The sequence below is a fragment of the Silurus meridionalis genome, chromosome 15, assembly GCF_014805685.1.
Source record: "Silurus meridionalis isolate SWU-2019-XX chromosome 15, ASM1480568v1, whole genome shotgun sequence".
In the NCBI taxonomy this organism is placed as follows: domain Eukaryota; kingdom Metazoa; phylum Chordata; class Actinopteri; order Siluriformes; family Siluridae; genus Silurus; species Silurus meridionalis.
In genome coordinates, this window is record NC_060898.1 from 1,402,501 (window position 1) to 1,419,630 (window position 17,130).

The following is a 17,130-nucleotide window of genomic DNA, read 5'->3' on the forward strand; positions in this document are numbered from 1 at the left end:
TCTCTCTCTCTCTCTCTCTCTTTCTCTCTCTCTCTCTCTCTTTCTTATTCACTCTCTCTTTCACACTCTCTCTCTCTCTCTCTCTCTCTCTCTCTCTCTCTCTCTCTCTCTCTCTCTCTCTCCACTAGCTTCCCACTATTATCCATGTATTATGTTTATTAGTCTGCTGCTGCTCTGTTTGGTGTCTGTTGTGTCACTGATCACATGTAATGACTGTGTATTGGGTCGGTCATAAACACGTTAGCGTTAATCAGCTCATCGTGAGGCGTATAGCTGAAAACTGGTTGCCACGACAACGTGCGGACACAATATTTAACATCTACTATACATGAATCAAATGTACAATCATTTTTTTTGTCCCCCAACGTATGTGTTATTGTTTCCTGGTAACATTTTGGTGGACTTGTTTCACAGATGTTCAGCATTTAACTACACATCGTTCAAAAAAGTTCTGGTGTCATTCTCAGTGTTTTTGACATCAGCAGCTCGTTATGGGAGTCAGAGCAGATCCATGTGTTGGAGGCAGGAGGGGCAGTAAGAGTAAGAGTCAGTAGGTGCTTCAGGCAGAGTGTTGGAGTGGCGCCTCTAAAGCTGGATTAGAGAGATCACAAAAGCAAAGCAGCCAGAGCTTAGTGTGGAGAGAAGAAGCCTGAGGAGAAGTGAGGGGGAAAAAAAGAAAAAAAAAGGAAGCTGGATGGATTTTTTTCCTTCTGGAATTACTGCACATTTTGTATCCTTCCTGAAACTGAATAATAATAACAGCAATTCAAAACATCCCATTCATTCCACATTCATTCCCAATTTCCTGGTATAATAACCTCCACTCTTCTGGGCAGATGCTCCACTAGATTTTGTGATTTGTTTTGGAGATTCATTCAACCACAAGGTTGTTAGTAAAGTCAGGTACTGATGTAGGGTTGAGGGACATAGCAGGAGCTCTTCCACATCTTCCAACCCATGTAAAGCAGATCTTCATGGATCTGGCTTTGTGCAGAGAGCATCCTCATGCTGGAGCAGGTTTGGGTCAGATATTTCAAGTGAAGTGAAGATTATATGCTCCAGCATCCAGAGACGTCCTATAGAATCGTGTACCTCTGTTTTGGGGGAAGATCTACTGGTAGGCAGCTGTTGCTAATTGTTATTGCTACAGTAGGTTATTGCTAGCTAGCTGAGCTAGACCTGAGATCACATTGCTATGTGAGCTGAATAGCAAATATTTGATTTATTTTAGAACAAGGTGCTTTTAATATTGAAAAATACTATAGTTTGTGATTTGTTTTGCTAACAGTAACCTCATGTGGTAGCTAGCTAGCGAGGTAGCTGGTTACAAAGCTAGAATTTTCTTTACAACAATCACAGTATTGCTCTCTGTCTGATACGCTCTAGTATCACGAGCAAAAAAAACAAAACAACGTATTATTGTCTGCGTCAAATATATTTATAAATAATTTAATAAAGATTCTGCATGTATCGAGCCAGAATTCAAAATGTCAAGCAGTTTTTCATTCAGTGTCTGATTCATAGCACAATGATGCAGAGTGAATGAGAATTGTGTGATGTTTTGAATCTAGACGTCTAGACGTCTGTTATTTTTGAAAACCTCCAAACAAAAATGTTTGCGCTTCATCAGGGAACTTTCCTATCGTGGCTTAAATTATTATATTATTATATGACAGATATTATTGTATTATATTTGTTTTAATTGTTGCAAACAGACTAATATGATCTATTATTATTTAATATTATCTGTTGTGAAGTGTAAAATTGTAAAAAAATATATATATATATATATATATATATATATATATATATATATATATATATATATATATATATATATATAGAAAGAGATTATTTTATATAATATTTATAATATATATTATTATTATTTTATATAATGTTTATAATATATGATTAACAAAATCTAGAATTTTAAAAGGGTTTTATATACATTTTTAAGATTATAATTATTTTAATAACATTTTGACATATTTTAGGATATGGAGAAATTGAAGGTCAGGGACGAGTGAAATCTCTGGAGTCTGAATATTGTAATGTTATATTCTAATGTAGTCTATGGACTGTTTGATATGTTAATGTCGTGCTCGAGATCCTAAAGGCCGTATTAGCATTTGACTCCTGCTCTTCAAACTGCATTATTCACACCTTTGTACATTCACGGCTTTATCTGTAATAATATCTGTATATAAGGTGGATAGAAATATTATACCCACAGTCAGAATGAATGCTGGATTGTGATTGGCTGGAAGTAACAACATATAAAAATGCATAATGAGAATAAAGTGTTATTTTGATCCGTTCAGTTTCACTCTGTAAACAATAACAGTTGAACTTCTCAATGATGGAAGTGACTCTGGTAGAAGGTGATAATCCAGGGCTTGGTGTGAGACCTTACACTGTTATAATGCTTCACCTCAGGACCTTCTTCACCTCCACATCGTGCACCAACATCCTGTAACACCTCACACCTACACCTGCATTATTACTTACTTATATCAGGAAACTTAAAACCTTTTAAACGGAAATAATGTAGCAATGAAAAGGAAAAGAAGGAAAACACTCCTTAGCATTTAGTGTGTGAGTAGAACCATAGTCAATGTTATAAATTGTGTGTGTGTGTGTGTTTGAACCATAATCCTACACACTCTGAGTCGATCAGCCGTAGACAGAGATGAACACGATGTCTGAACACACTTCCTGTCTCTCAGGTGGCTTGAGAATGTAAATTACACACACCGGGTCTAATAACACACTTTGCGCTCGGATCAGGACTTTACGCACCAGAAGGTGTGTATTAGAGTCCACCTGTAATTACCCGAGCCTAATTGGTCACTTTGGCCTCGTCTCTTTGGTGTTGTTATGGGGTTTTTCTCTGCCGTAGAGCTCTGGTTTGTCTCACACTTGTTCATCTTCCATCTTTAGTGGATTTGGAGTCTAAAACGTAGCTGAACATCCTGAGAGAAACCTGATACAAGTCTTATCAATATTACAAAAAGCTTAATTTTGGAATCATCATGGGAAAAAAGCTGAATATATAAAACACACAAGAGCCGATAGCATTGACCTGCAGTGAGATTTAGCCTTGAAAATAGAACAGAATGAAAAGGCTGCAGGTTTGGACCATTAGAAGAAGGTGAGGTCGCTTTTCAACCATACAGACAGAAACAGTGGAAATGAAGCTCTGCACTACAAGTGATTAGGAACTAGTCAAGTTTACTCACAGTCCCCACTCCCCAAAACGTTTTCTAGCTTTTGTTAAAAAAAAAAAAGGAGCAATTTATACAACTGTGCGACTGTTAACAACCTTGCTGGAGGGCACAACAGTCACAGTGTTGGGATTTGAACTCATGACCTTCTGATCCACCACAATACTGAGCATTTCTGTGCTGAATTCGGTGAAAACAGCAAAATATTTAATCACAAACGAGCTTGTAATTAACACTGAATTACTAAATTAAATATCATAAACGGTCAATCTTTTTAATGAATTACTATTTTCTGCATGACGAACATCAAATAATTCGTCCGGACGTGAATAATTCTGTATGCTGACTAGGTGTGTTTCTGTTCTGTCTCTGCAGGGGGCGATAGGGAGCGGATGACGTCCAATCATGAGACTTACCTGCTCATGGCCAGCACGCAGAACGACATGGAGGACTGGGTTAAGACCATCCGCAGGGTCATATGGGCCCCGTTCGGAGGCGGTGAGTCTGATGGCAAAGTGCAACACAGACATGTTATTAAACTGAAGTATAGGGACATAATGTGTGTGTGTGTGTGTGTGTGTGTGTGTGTGTGTGTGTGTGTGTGTGTGTGCGTGCTACAAGGCTTTGTATTGATTATCATTGCAGCACATATCGTGTTAAGGTTGATTAGTGTGTGTGTGTGTGTGTGTGTGTGTGTGTGTGTGTGTGTGTGTGTGTGTGTGTGTGTGCGTGTGCCTAACAACAGCTCTGCCCTGCCTCGATTCTGATTGGTCAGAAGTTGTTGATTCATTTCCCGCACCAGATCTGAGAAAGTGGTTTATATTAATGCGCCTTCTCTAATACATTATATATTTGGTATTATGAAGAGAAGCTGAGGGTCTGTGTGTGTGTGTGTGTGTGTGTGTGTGTGTGTGTGTGTGTGTGTGTGTGTGGAGTGTGCTTTTATTAGATTTCCTAGAGGATGAGGAAAGAGTGAGTCCACCAGCAGGACAATAGAGGCTTGTGTCTAAAATGGATGTGTCCAAAGTGACTTGGACATCTCCAAAGTGTTGACAGCACCTCAGTGTGTGTGTGTGTGTGTGTGTGTGTGTGTGTGTGTGTGCCATTAATTGCCTGCCATTCAGGCTCATGGAAACAAACAGAAGTGAAAGTCAGAGAGGACACTCCGCTAACATGAGCCCGAGGCCTCAAACAACTTGCACCCGAATGGAAATACAGAGTGAGAGAGAGAAAGAACATTGTATTAAACACTCACTTACATATCACTCTTTCACTAAATGCCCATTTTGAGTTTTCCTCAATGTTCCGTTTTTCCCCCCAAATCCCCAAAACACATATTTTTAATTCATTTGAATTTTGTTTGTGTGGCGCTTTTTACAGTGGACGTTGTCTCAAATCAGCTCTACACAGATTTTATTGCATAGAAGGTTTTTCTGATGAGTAAACCAGTGGTGACTGTGTCAAGGAAAAAACCTTGAGATTATATGAGGAGGAAACCTTGAGAGGAACCAGACTCAAAAGGGAACCTCATCCTTATCTGGGTGGCACCGAATGTCCATTCATTGCAGTTCCATTGTTGAGGTGTGCAGGAACAGGTGTGTAAATGCAGAACTGTTCATGCAACCTGCAGGTCCTGAGCCGTTGCAGTAGACTGTTGATATTAATTACAGTCCGAAACAATCCTCAAAGTTCTCCAGTTGCTCTGCGGCTTCATGGATCTTTAGGCTGTAGGTGTTGGAACCATCCCCAGCTGCCCTTCACTTGACCCCCAGACCTGTTCCAGCATGACAATGATCCTGTGCACAAGGACAAAGTGTGTGGAGAGCTCCAACCCTATTGAACACCTTTGGGATGAATGTTAACACAGACTGCACCCCAGACCTCCTCACCTTCTCACCTACATCAGTATCTGACTTTACTTGTAGCTGAATGAATCTCCATAAAATCTAGTCTAACATCTTACCAGAAGAGTGGAGCTCATTGTTACAGAAAATGAAGATGAAAAGTGAAGCTCAGGTGTCCACAGACTTTATACCATATGAACCTAGAAATCACACTGTACTGTAGAAAACCAGCCCAAGATCCAAAAGCAGCTGAGTCCCAAGACCGGAAAGCTCAATTATTTCGGAAAGCTTCCTAATCCCTGCTGTATGTCAGACACATGAGCTTCTCTAAGCAGGAATCTCGCATGGTTTTTATCTGGCTGAGCGACCGAAAGCAAAAGAGGAATGCAATGTAGCAGGAAGTTACTTATTTAATCCCTAAATATTTTTGTTCTTTTTACCCTTTAAGCAGATTTGTTAGAACATTCCGCACTTGAACATGCGATGTTTGAGAGAAAATCAAGAGAAAGCCTGCGATGCTTGAAAAACCTTTGAAATACGAGGCTCTGAACATCTGTAGCAAGACAGTTTGGGTTTGTTGGATATAAAGAAAATCCCACACTGTTTGAGAGGTGGTCAAATGTTTATATATCTCACGTGAATGCACTCTGTGGTGTTAAACAGTGTGCTGCACTAAAAAGTGTGGGAGTAGAAATTTCAGATGAAAAAAATTCCAGCTTCAATGTCCTGCCTTTTCTCCTGTTTTAGGTATTTTTGGTCAAAAGCTGGAGGAGACTGTGCGGTACGAGCGCCGATACGGGAATAAGCTAGCCCCGATGCTGGTGGAGCAGTGTGTGGATTTTATCCGACGCTGGGGGCTACAAGAAGAAGGTCTGTTCCGTCTCCCTGGGCAGGCCAACCTCGTCAAAGAGCTGCAGGAAGCCTTTGACTGCGGAGAGAAACCAGCCTTCGACGGGTGAGACAAGAGAACACCTCCAAACCCAAAACTCATTTTTAGTGGGTATTGAATTGTAGCAACATACAAAGAAAATCTGGACATTTAGTCTAAACTAAAGAATAGTTAGAATGCAGGTATCAGTTTTGAAGGAGCAGGAGGTGTTTGAAAAGAATATGCAAATCTGATCAGTGCAAAAGTTCTTGTTAACGCACACTTTTATTTTGACCCCCTTCGGTTTCCATAATGTATGTATTACTGTATGACACTTTTCGACTTCCACTTTGCCCATTGTTTCCTGTACCAATTAACTCTCTGTTGATTGATTCTTTATTACCTACTAAATAATTATTTATAGCACTGTACCTCTTCTGATTGGTTAGTTGCATCTCGATCCATCTGAAGTGTTTTATTGGGCTGATACATTTTATTACTTTTTTTAAGGTTGAACCCTGGACTGGTTTTCCCACAAGAGTTCAGACTTGGCTTGGTGTTAAACAGGGGTGGGGCATGGACATTTTTATGACTTCTTGATATTTCCCCTATCTAAAGGGGGTTGGGTGAGGGGATGAAAAGGCAGTTAAGGTTTAATTAAATGCAAATACACAACAACAAACCAAATCTCAGAGTTACCAGACCCTGTCTTAGTTAACATCTTTCCAGGAAACATGTCTGTACAGAAGAACCAGCATGTGAGAGCCTAATTATAGAATTCTTCATGCTGATGTCTGCAGACTGTCAAACATTTCTTGCAATTCAGCCACTTCCACGTCTGGCACCATGCAGTCCAAAACAGGTTAAAAAACAGAATAGAACTAAAACGAGATTCATTGTCTGGACTTTTGTGTTTTTAAGGATATTAGGTTTGGATTTTGATGGATATTACAATCAGCATAATCATTTGTCATCATTGTACTTTGAGCTTCCAGTGTACCTTCAATGATTTACATGTGGAGAAAAACAACACAAAATATTATAGCTGGCAATAAATTTTCATCAACCAAAGCGAGAGGTTTGAATTCAATATCGCTAACGAGGCCAGGCTTTTGTTTTCCTGACAGCAGCTTCTTCGTCAACAGAAAACCAGACACGCTGCATATTTAACACTTCATTTATAGACTCACCTCACAGTGCATATATCGACTCCAGATGCCAGTTTCATCACCTCTTCAAATATACCCTCTGCCTGCAGTAACACCGATGTGCACACGGTGGCGTCTCTGCTCAAGCTCTATCTGAGGGAGCTTCCTGAACCCGTGATCCCTTTCTGCAAGTATGACGAGCTCCTGGCCTGCACCAAACTCTACAGCAAAGACCAGGAAGCGGTGAGTGTCGACCAAAGTTGTATGGTCCTGCCTTCACGTGTAAAATAAACATCTTTTATTTTACACGTGAATGTACACGACGTGCAGCCACGATTTCTACAACAGAAACAACAAAAATGATATTTTCTCCATTCCATATTTGCTCCTCAAAAGTGGCAAATTCGTCAAAATCCACTATTGGTTCCTCAGAACTGCAATGACTACGTTTTTGTTTTATCACGCTGTATATAAAACGTATTTAGAAATGTCACAAAGAGAAATTATACTTGGTAGAAAGTAGCAGAGATGATGCTGCTGCATCTGGTGAGGGTTTGTAGCATCTACAGGAAACTAATTAGGAAAAGTATCTTATTAATATTTAATGAACTTTAATTTGCATATCATTCCTCTGGAGAAAAAAAAACGGACAAATGGTAGACGCCGTTATCCAGATCGATTCACAATTATCTCATTTATACAACTGAAAATTTTAGGATCGACGGCCCCGGCACCGGATGCAGGATGATGCTGGGATTTGAACTCACACCCTTCTCATCAGAAGTCTAGTGTCTGAGCTATCACTTCCCACAAACCCATAGTGTCAGGGTGATTTGGTGGTTATTGCTCTGGTTTACTGATCATAAGGTCAGGGGTTTCAAGCCCTAGTATCTCCAAGCTGCGACTCTTGGACCCTTGAGCAAGGCTCTTAACCCTCTGTCCTTCAGGGGTGCTGTATCATGGCTGACCCCTGCTTCCTATCATCGCTGGGAGATGCGAGGAAAGAATTGTGCTGTGTAAAGTACATGTGACTTTTTCTGAGAAACAGATCGCTAGTTTGATAATTCAGCTGCCTAGCGTTAAGCCAAAATAAATGCAGACATATTTTACAATCGCCATGACAACAGGACGTCTGGTTCTCTATCCTTCCTCAGGATCGTATGTGACTCGGCATATCACTGTCGCCCTGCGGTCTTCTCATTTTTTCATTTTTTATCCCTCTGTCCTGCTCTCGCTGCAAGGTTTAGACGCATGAAAGTGGAAATGCTTTCACAGCGACTTTCAGCTTCACTTTTTCCCCCCAGTCTCCCGCCGTGATCCGTCGCTCGACCTGCCCGAGGCTTCCGGAGCTTTACTGAGCACAAATGGCATCAAAGTGCAATAGATTTAGTTTGAGCGCAAGCCAGAGTCCATTACAGGAACCCTTACTTTTACTTTTACTTCATATTTATGAGACGGACCCTGTGGAGTTTCAGAAGCAGAAGTGGATTGTGGAGAAATAATATATATATATATATATATATATATATATATATAAACCCTGCTTTCATTGTAGTGGGATTATAGAATTGTGTAGCCTGATGAATGATACGCAGGATCGTAAGAATAATGAAAATCCTGTATTGAATATTTATGGTAAAAACACAATCCCCGGACTCGGTCAAGTGGAAGAGCAGAGATGAGTTAAAGCTATCAGTGATGTTTGCAGTGCAAAACTGAATGAATGGAAAAAAATACACTTTAATTTTATTCCTTTATTTTTTAATATTGAGGGTGGGGTTTTGCGATATTTGAATAATATTTGTATTTTATTTTATCGATAATGACAGTCAGACAATATTTTGCTGAATGTATTATTGTCACCTCGGATAGTGGCGCTCAGTTCACAGCAGTGACTTCAGTGATTCATCTTTTCCAATAAGTTAAAGATTTGTGGGCTCAAATTATTACATTTAATCAGACAATTACATTAATTAGACATTTTGGCTGTTACCAAGCAAATAAAAACAGTATCAACAAAACTCTTCTCTGCAATGCAAAGTAAAGATACTTAAAATATGAAATGAAAACCGGCAGTAAATAATTTGTTAATAAGCGAATCATTGCGATTAAATGAATCACTCGTTTAAATGATTCGGTTCAATCGTAAAACAGTGCTGTGGCTTTGTTTGGAATTATGTGGTGTCTGAAACGTAACTCTTATCATATTTATTTCTTGGTAATTGAACTGTTGTATAAAATCAATATTCTGATTTTTAGAGAAGAAAAAAACAGCAATTTTCATGTGATATTGTTTAACTTTATGAAATGATATAAATGTTCACATTTTCTGGCCCCATATCTTGAAATTTGTGATCATTTTAAATGCATTTTTATAGACTGAATCATCGCGCACGAGTCTAATCTACTAGACTTCATCACCATCATGTGTGTTTTGTTTGGATTTTGCGATTTACAGATTTACTCGATAATGTCAAATCACACATCGTTAAAACAACAATCACGATATTATCGTAGGCAATATTTATATATCATACAGCACTAATCAGAGGTGACTCCTAATCTCACAGACGAATGTTCGCAGAAGTGTTATGAAACGAGGATCATACCATTTTGGTTATATAGGGGTGCTCAATGTCTTCACATAGAACTGCCGGTTTTCTCCCAATAAGTTAATATGCAGCCGATTATGATAATTCTGTAAATAGAAATGTGATTAAAGACAGGGATTTAAATATTTAACAAATGTTTCTATGCATTTTCTTCTCTATCTTTGGTTAATGTTCTGTACATCATGGCTTTAAAATGTTATGAGGAATCGTTTCTCGAGTACCTGGTGTTGTCCAGCCGTAATAAAAGTTTCGCATTTCGCCTTTGTTTTTCTCTGTCATATTCAAGGGAATAAAGGAATTAAGGAGACAAGTGGAAGGTCTACCTCTAGTCAACTATAATCTCCTAAAATACATATGCAGGTATCTGCCATTACCTTTATTATCACCTACTTCCCATTTTCAATTTTCTCATATTTCCTAATTTTTCTCTCTCTCTATTGATTAAAACCCTTTTTTCTCCTTTAGGTTCTTAGATGAAGTGCAGTCCTACTCCGGAGTGAATAAGATGAGCGTGCAGAACCTGGCTACGGTCTTCGGTCCGAATATTCTGAGGCCCAAAGTTGAGGATCCAGTGGCCATAATGGAAGGTAAAATGGTGCAGAGGTGGAAATAATGGAAAACAAATGTTTTGGCCTTTTATTTGCATTAACCTCAATTTGCACTTGTATAGGTGCAGTTCTGGTGCAGCAGCTCATGGCGGCTCTCATCGGGCAGCACGCTACTCTTTTTCCCCTGGACGAGGACAGTTCTGGTGCTCTTGAGTCGTGCAATAACAATAACGATCCCTTGAAGCGCTCCACTACCGGACAACTGCAAAATAAAGAGAATAACAACACGGCCGGTGCTCGTCAGTGCACCTGGGAGGCGCCGGATTCTCCGGGACGCGTCTCTCTGGATAACGGGTCACCTCGTTCTGGAAGCCCAAGAAACGTTCCTACTGGTCCACGATTCGAAGTGACCCGGAGTCCTCCTCTGACCGTAAAGAAGAACCCGGCGTTTGTTAAAGGCAGCGGCATCGTCACCAACGGCTCCTTCAGCTCCTCGTCGTCATCCTCGGCAGAAGAAAAGAGTCCGACCCTGGTGGGAACCGGTACGCTCCCGATGCGTCGCACTGGGGCGCTCAAATCCCCAGGTACCAAAATGGGTGTGCAGAACGGCGGGATGAGGATGGGCGTGTGCAGCATGGACATTGTTAACGGGACTCTCAATAGCCGAAACGGACTTTGGTCTCCTCCTGGAGGGGTGACGCTGAGGGAGTTCAAAGGCCGTGACACGGAACAGCAACAGAACCGACTCTCGACGTACGACAACGTTCACGTACAGCAGACGCCATGCGCACCGGGACAGCTGTGCACGAGCACCAGCTGCGAGGACAAGCAAAGCGTGGACAGCGCCACCTGGTCTACATCATCCTGCGAGATCTCGCTCCCGGACGTCTCCGCGTCGTGTCGCTCGTCCACAACGACGTGCCCCGAGCAGGAATTTACCTTCGAGGACCCTTTGCTGGAGGAGGGAGAGAGGAGGAACGCTAATGCTAATGCTAACGCCAATGGCGGAGGTCGAGGCAGCAGGGGGACGAGCAGCAGTGAGAACAGTGAGGCGGCATTTCCTGTGAGTGGTCACCACAGTGCTCTCCACAGTCTGGTGGCCAGTCTGAAGCAAGAGATGCTCAAACAGAAGAGTGAATACGAAGCCAGGGTAAAGAGGTGAGACTATTTATGTTTTTTATAATGTTTTGTAGCATTTTGATGCTAGCATGTAAGGAATGGGCCGTGCTGTTACCTGCCAGAGCTTCACTGCCACAACCTTTATATTTATCCACTTATAAATTACATGCGTTACCATTCCTTCCCAGAGGAACGCTGGGAGCACTGTATTGCTGTGCAGGGGGAATATTTTGTAGGTGAAAGTGTGAAAACGTAGATAAATAAAGTACTTTCTACTAAACAGAGTGAGTCTCCAAACTTTTTGATCCATCCATCTACACAGTTCAGTGGCCATTTCTGTGTTTCAACACATTTCTTTTCTTATTTAAACATTCCAGCCTGGAGCTTCGTAACGTGGAGTTAGAAGCTGAGTTGGTGAACCTGCACGAGGAACTGGAGCAGGAACGCAAGAAGTACACCATGGTCGAGATCAAACTGCGCAACGCCGAGCGAGCCAAAGATGACGCAGAGAAGCGCAACGAGATGCTGCAGAAGGAGATGGAGCAGTTCTTCTCCACCTTCGGAGATCTGACCGCCGATCCTCGCAGGCCGGAAAGAGCCAACACCATCTGGATTCAGTGAGCAGGACCTGGATTCCTGGATGCGACCAAACTGTCCAAAAGGATTCTCACTGAGCTGAAATGTGGAAACTGGACCAGCCAATAACGGCATAATCAGACTGTAACAGTGAGAGAACATGTGGGGAGCTGGAACGTACCATTTGGACCTAAGAAGGACGCTGGAGGTTCTTTGGAGGTGATGTTTGGTTCCTGTAATAAACACAGGGACATTTCAAGAATGTTTCTTTACATTAAGAAGGAAGGAACTGTTAAGGAAACTGTTGCATTATGGGTTATGAAGCTTTTTAATAGACATGAGCTTTACGTGAAGATGAACCAAGAATGTCACATTTTCATTTGTGATCAAACCAAACATGTCCTCGTTCCCTCGTTTTCGTGTCCTCATGTACTTTGTGTATATAAAGCAAAGCAATGTGGAAGAATTCTGTTTGAAGCGTAACAGATGTATGTATAAAAAGCAAAGTGAAATATTTTAATGTATGTCTGATATTTAAACTTAAGGTTTATTGATGTGTCACATTTTTTTATAGCAAGTTTTTGCCCTGCACTTCACTTTTCTCTGGTCAATACGGTACTGAAAATGGAGCTAATGCTGTTTTAGTTTTTCAGGGTGCATTTCGGATTCTTACATATTGCATTTGGGCCATTAACAAAACCATGGGAAAATATCTGTCCATACATTAGAAACTTTTGAACATCTGGTCAAAATTGTGGAGGTAACAGTCACCTCTCATGACCTTCAAAAGTTACAAAATATCAATTTCACTTAGCTGTAATTCAGTGTATTGAGTCAGAAATGGATGTTCAATGTAAATGATCAATTCTAATTCATTTTCCAATTCAACAAAATTGAATTTTTGATGTCCTGAATGTGAAAGGAGAGAAATTTGCTCAAGAATAAGAGTGGAACCAGTGTCTCTCAATATGAAAATTACACTACTTAGCACAATTGCTCAGACAAATAAAAGTAAAAAGAGTGAATCTCATTCGTTAACAGAAACTTCCACTGCTTCAGACACTGGCCAGCTGAACGCGAATCTCAGTCACGACTTGAATTTGCGGACTCAAGAGGATACTTACTGACTCGGATACAGAGATACAGATACAATATAAACTTACATGTGCGGTGGAATCAAAAAGTTTCGAGACTGATGGTGTAACTGCTGCATCACCACGTCTGCGATTTCATCACGGGCAGCAAGTTAGAACAAATAGCAAACATGAAATTCTGCATGAAACTGAGCAAATCTGCCACACAGACGTTTGACATACTGCGACGAAGCGTTTTGAGCGCCACCTGTGCTTCAAGAGCAGAAGACCTTCTACAAGCTCGACCCCAAAAGTGTTTAAATGACCATTCAGCAACTCGTGCATGATGATCGTCGGGTACGATCCACACGATCTCGCCAGATTTGGCTCCTGCAGACTTCGCCCTCTTCCCGAAGATGAAAATGAAGCTCATCGTTTTGACGCCGTTAACACGCTTAGAAAATAGACTTCCAGGACACGTTGCAGAACAATGCTGCAGTGCAAGGGGACTATTTTGAAGGTGATAGTGTGGAAACGTAGATAAACAAAGTACTTTCTCGTAAACAGAGGGAGTCTCGAAACCTTTTGTTGCACCTCATGTAATATATTTTAGAATCATATTTTAGGGTGGTTTAGTGATGCCGGAGTCAGTTGGGAAAAACAGAACTGCGATTGATTCTGATTTGTTGACCTTAGTGGCACGCTCACAAAATGAAATTGGATCATTATTTTGATTGTGAGCTTTCATCAGTCTCTACAGTATTGTTATAATATCGAATCCTACATTCCGATGAAATTAGAACAGTATGCAATGTTTTTTTAAACTGTATGAACCTGGATACGATTCAAAGCTTCTCCAAGGGAGTCCAACAAAATGAGTCAAAATGTGGAATGTTCCAAACAGCTGCCTTAATGCCAGACTATATAGACAAACGTTTGTGGACACCTGACCATAAAATTGCTATGAGCTTCTTTTTGAACATCCCATTCCACATTTAGTCCTCATTTGCTGTTAGAAAGTCAGACTTTCCTGAGATGTTCCACTAAATTTTGTTGAGATTTGTGGATATTCATTCAGCTACAAGGGTGTTAGTAAAGTCAGGTTGTGAGGAGGTCTGGGGTGCAGTCAGCGTTCACATTCATCCCAAAAGTCTTCAGTAGGGGTTGGAGCTCTAAAGGAGCAGATCTTCCACTCCATCCCATGTAAAGCAGATCTTCATAGAGCTAGTTTTGTGCACAGGAGCGTTGTCATGCTGGAACAGGTCTGGATCTCAGTACAAGTGAAGGCAAAATTCAATGCTACCACGTCCTATACAATTGTGTGCCTCCAACTTTGTGCTAACAGTTGAATTTTGTGATTTTATTGTAGTCCTGATGATCAGCACATACCCAAAAGCGAAACATCGCACTTTTAATTAAAGCTTGTATGGAATTTGTGTGTGTTTTCAGGTGCATTTTATTTTTGTCTTTTTATGATTTTTATTCAATGCTTTATTGAGCCTGATGTAGCAACAGACACTCTGTACAATACACATTAAATTATGTGACCTTATTTAAATGGAAGGCTTCGTTTCTTTGTTATTATTCGTACTAAAAGGGTTCAGATCCACAGAAGGCCGTGGGTATAATTACAGAGACTAGTAGAAGGTTTTGGTTAAGAAACCTCAATCCTACGGTGCATATCAGAAGTCATATATCTGCCATTGAGTTTGGCTGTTGAGTTTTGGGTTTTAACATTAATGTTATATAGGATTAATCATAATAAGCAGCATTCAGCTGGAAAAAAGCTGAACATTTAGTCAGAAGTTCGTCACCTTTCTGACAGCTTTGTATTTTAGTATGTAATGAAGCAGGTGGCTGAATGAGCATCATCCATGTCATGCATTAAAGGATTACAGTGTTGGTTCAGGTGTGTTGAGCGTTAGAAAGAGATGCAGCGTGAATACGAGCGTTTATGTGAATGATGGATGAAAAAGTGTGTGGATTTGGTGAGGCTTTCTGTAGGGGTAGGTGGGATTGGGCAGACTCTATGTATATAGGAACTCTTTCTGTAGGAACTCTGAGGTATGGGACTGGTCAGACTCTCTGTAGGAACTCTGTGGGTTGGACTGGTCAGACTCTCTGTAGGATCTCTGAGGGGTGGCCTAGTCAGACTCTCTGTAGGAACTCTGTGGGTTGGACTGGTCAGACTCTCTGTAGGATCTCTGAGGGGTGGCCTGGTCAGACTCTCTGTAGGAACTCTGAGGGGTGGCCTGGTCAGACTCTCTGTAGGAACTCTGAGGGGTGGACTTGTCAGACTCTCTGTAGGAACTCTGTGGGTTGGACTGGTCAGACTCTCTGTAGGAACTCTGAGGGGTGGACTGATCAGACTCTCTGCAAGAACTCTGTGGGGTGGACTGGACAGACTCTCTGCAGGAACTCTGTGGGTTGGACTGGTCAGACTCTCTGTAGGAACTCTGTGGGTTGGACTGGTCAGACTCTCTGTAGGAACTCTGTGGGGTGGACTGATCAGACTCTCTAGGAACTCTGTGGGTTAGACTGGTCAGACTCTCTTTAGGAACTCTGTGGGTTGGACTGGTCAGACTCTCAGTAGGAACTCTGTGGGTTGGACTGGTCAGACTATCTGTAGGAACTCTGTGGGTTGGACTGGTCAGACTCTCTGTAGGAACTCTGTGGGTTGGACTGGTCAGACTCTCTGTAGGAACTCTGATAGTGGGATTAAATACATAAAATAAACAGTTCTATATCAGTACAATGAATATAATTAAATAGGCTGCTACAGGACTGTAAGCTAAACCTTTCTATATGGTTATTTATATTCTGTATGTATCAGTGATGAAGGGCATTAATCATTCTAGCAGTTTAGCGTTCCCCTTCCTCTCCAAACCTGAAAAAAAAACATTGGTGTTTCCTTCAAATAATTTTAAAATGCTCCCTATAACATAACTGCTGCATAAAAACCCCACATAACACACCGTATAGAAACCACAGAACCAGTCGGCTTTCTAACGGAGACCTCAGAAGAACAGCTCGTTGTCACACTGCCTGTTCAGGACTTGAGGAATGCATCATTAAAAAAAAAAACTCTCTGCACCTTTCATTCACGGATAATAGGCTTAGAGCAGCCTGACAGCGAATGATCGGCCGGCGAGTTCCCCTCTGTGCCATTACAGAAGGGAAAGGATCCAGGAATATTTTCATGCCACACTTGATCCAAAGAACACAAACCCAAGTCTACATAATGCCATATTATTTGAGCAGGGATTGTCCTTTGTCGTGTGTTCTTTGGCCCCAGTTCTGTTTCTTTTCTGTTTTTCAGTGTGAAAAGACTCAAAAGATGGTGGCGTCCTGCTGGAGACAAGAGAATGAATCAAATTAAAAACAGCCTCGTCAACACCAGTGGAAGAGGTTTTGTATGTTGAAAGAAAAAGCCATTGGGGCAAGCATCCTATACACTTCAGTTTTTATTTGGGCCTGAAAATACAAGCCTTTTTTTCAGCCACAGCAGATATGATTTTGGAATGTCGCCCCTCTCTGGACAAAAATGTTACTACATGTTACATAAAGAGTAACTTGAACAACAGTTCTGCTGCATTCTTCCCAAAATATCCCAAAACACACACCAGAGAGAAAAGTATAAATAAATAATAATTACACAAATGACCAAAACTATTTACCATGCTTGTTGTTCAACCGCCATCACTAGATGTTTAGCTCGTTCAGTACATCATTGATTGAGCAGCAGTGCTCGTGCAAATGCTAATAAACTATCCCGTTAATGTTAGCTAGACACAGCTAGCAAACAAACTCTAGCTAACTAGCAACAATATACTGTACAAACCCAAAAGTCGCTTGATTTGTGTTTTCTACTACCTCATCTGTTTTAGAATATTTTAAAGTGTAAATGAAAATCAATTTTCCTGAAACAGATCAGTACATTTAGTAAACATCCGCCATGCCGAGAGCTCCCGCTGTGATTCGGCGTCGTTTATTTGAATAATGCACAGAGCAGAAACGCAGCATTTGCGTAACGGCGCATTCGGCGGATCCCACTGTAATTACGGCGTTCACGGAGGCAGTGTTTTTGAGTTCAAATCGAGGGTAACAGCTGGTCT

The 17,130-nt window shown here is 41.1% G+C and overlaps 1 protein-coding gene across 6 annotated transcripts in view; it reads left to right on the top strand.

The window, feature by feature from the left end:
• Window positions 1–14,063, top strand: part of arhgap24 (Rho GTPase activating protein 24) — a 72,326-nt gene extending 58,263 nt beyond the window's left edge. For all 6 annotated transcript variants that reach the window (XM_046867630.1, XM_046867631.1, XM_046867634.1 and 3 more), the window contains 7 exons: window positions 3,603–3,725; window positions 5,819–6,026; window positions 7,198–7,330; window positions 9,986–10,059; window positions 10,165–10,286; window positions 10,370–11,405; window positions 11,744–14,063. In XM_046867630.1, the coding sequence (XP_046723586.1) occupies window positions 3,603–3,725; window positions 5,819–6,026; window positions 7,198–7,330; window positions 9,986–10,059; window positions 10,165–10,286; window positions 10,370–11,405; window positions 11,744–11,987 (1,940 nt within the window). In that variant the 3' untranslated portion in view covers window positions 11,988–14,063. The remainder of the gene's footprint in view (window positions 1–3,602; window positions 3,726–5,818; window positions 6,027–7,197; window positions 7,331–9,985; window positions 10,060–10,164; window positions 10,287–10,369; window positions 11,406–11,743) is intronic.
• The last annotated feature ends 3,067 nt before the right edge of the window (window positions 14,064–17,130 follow it).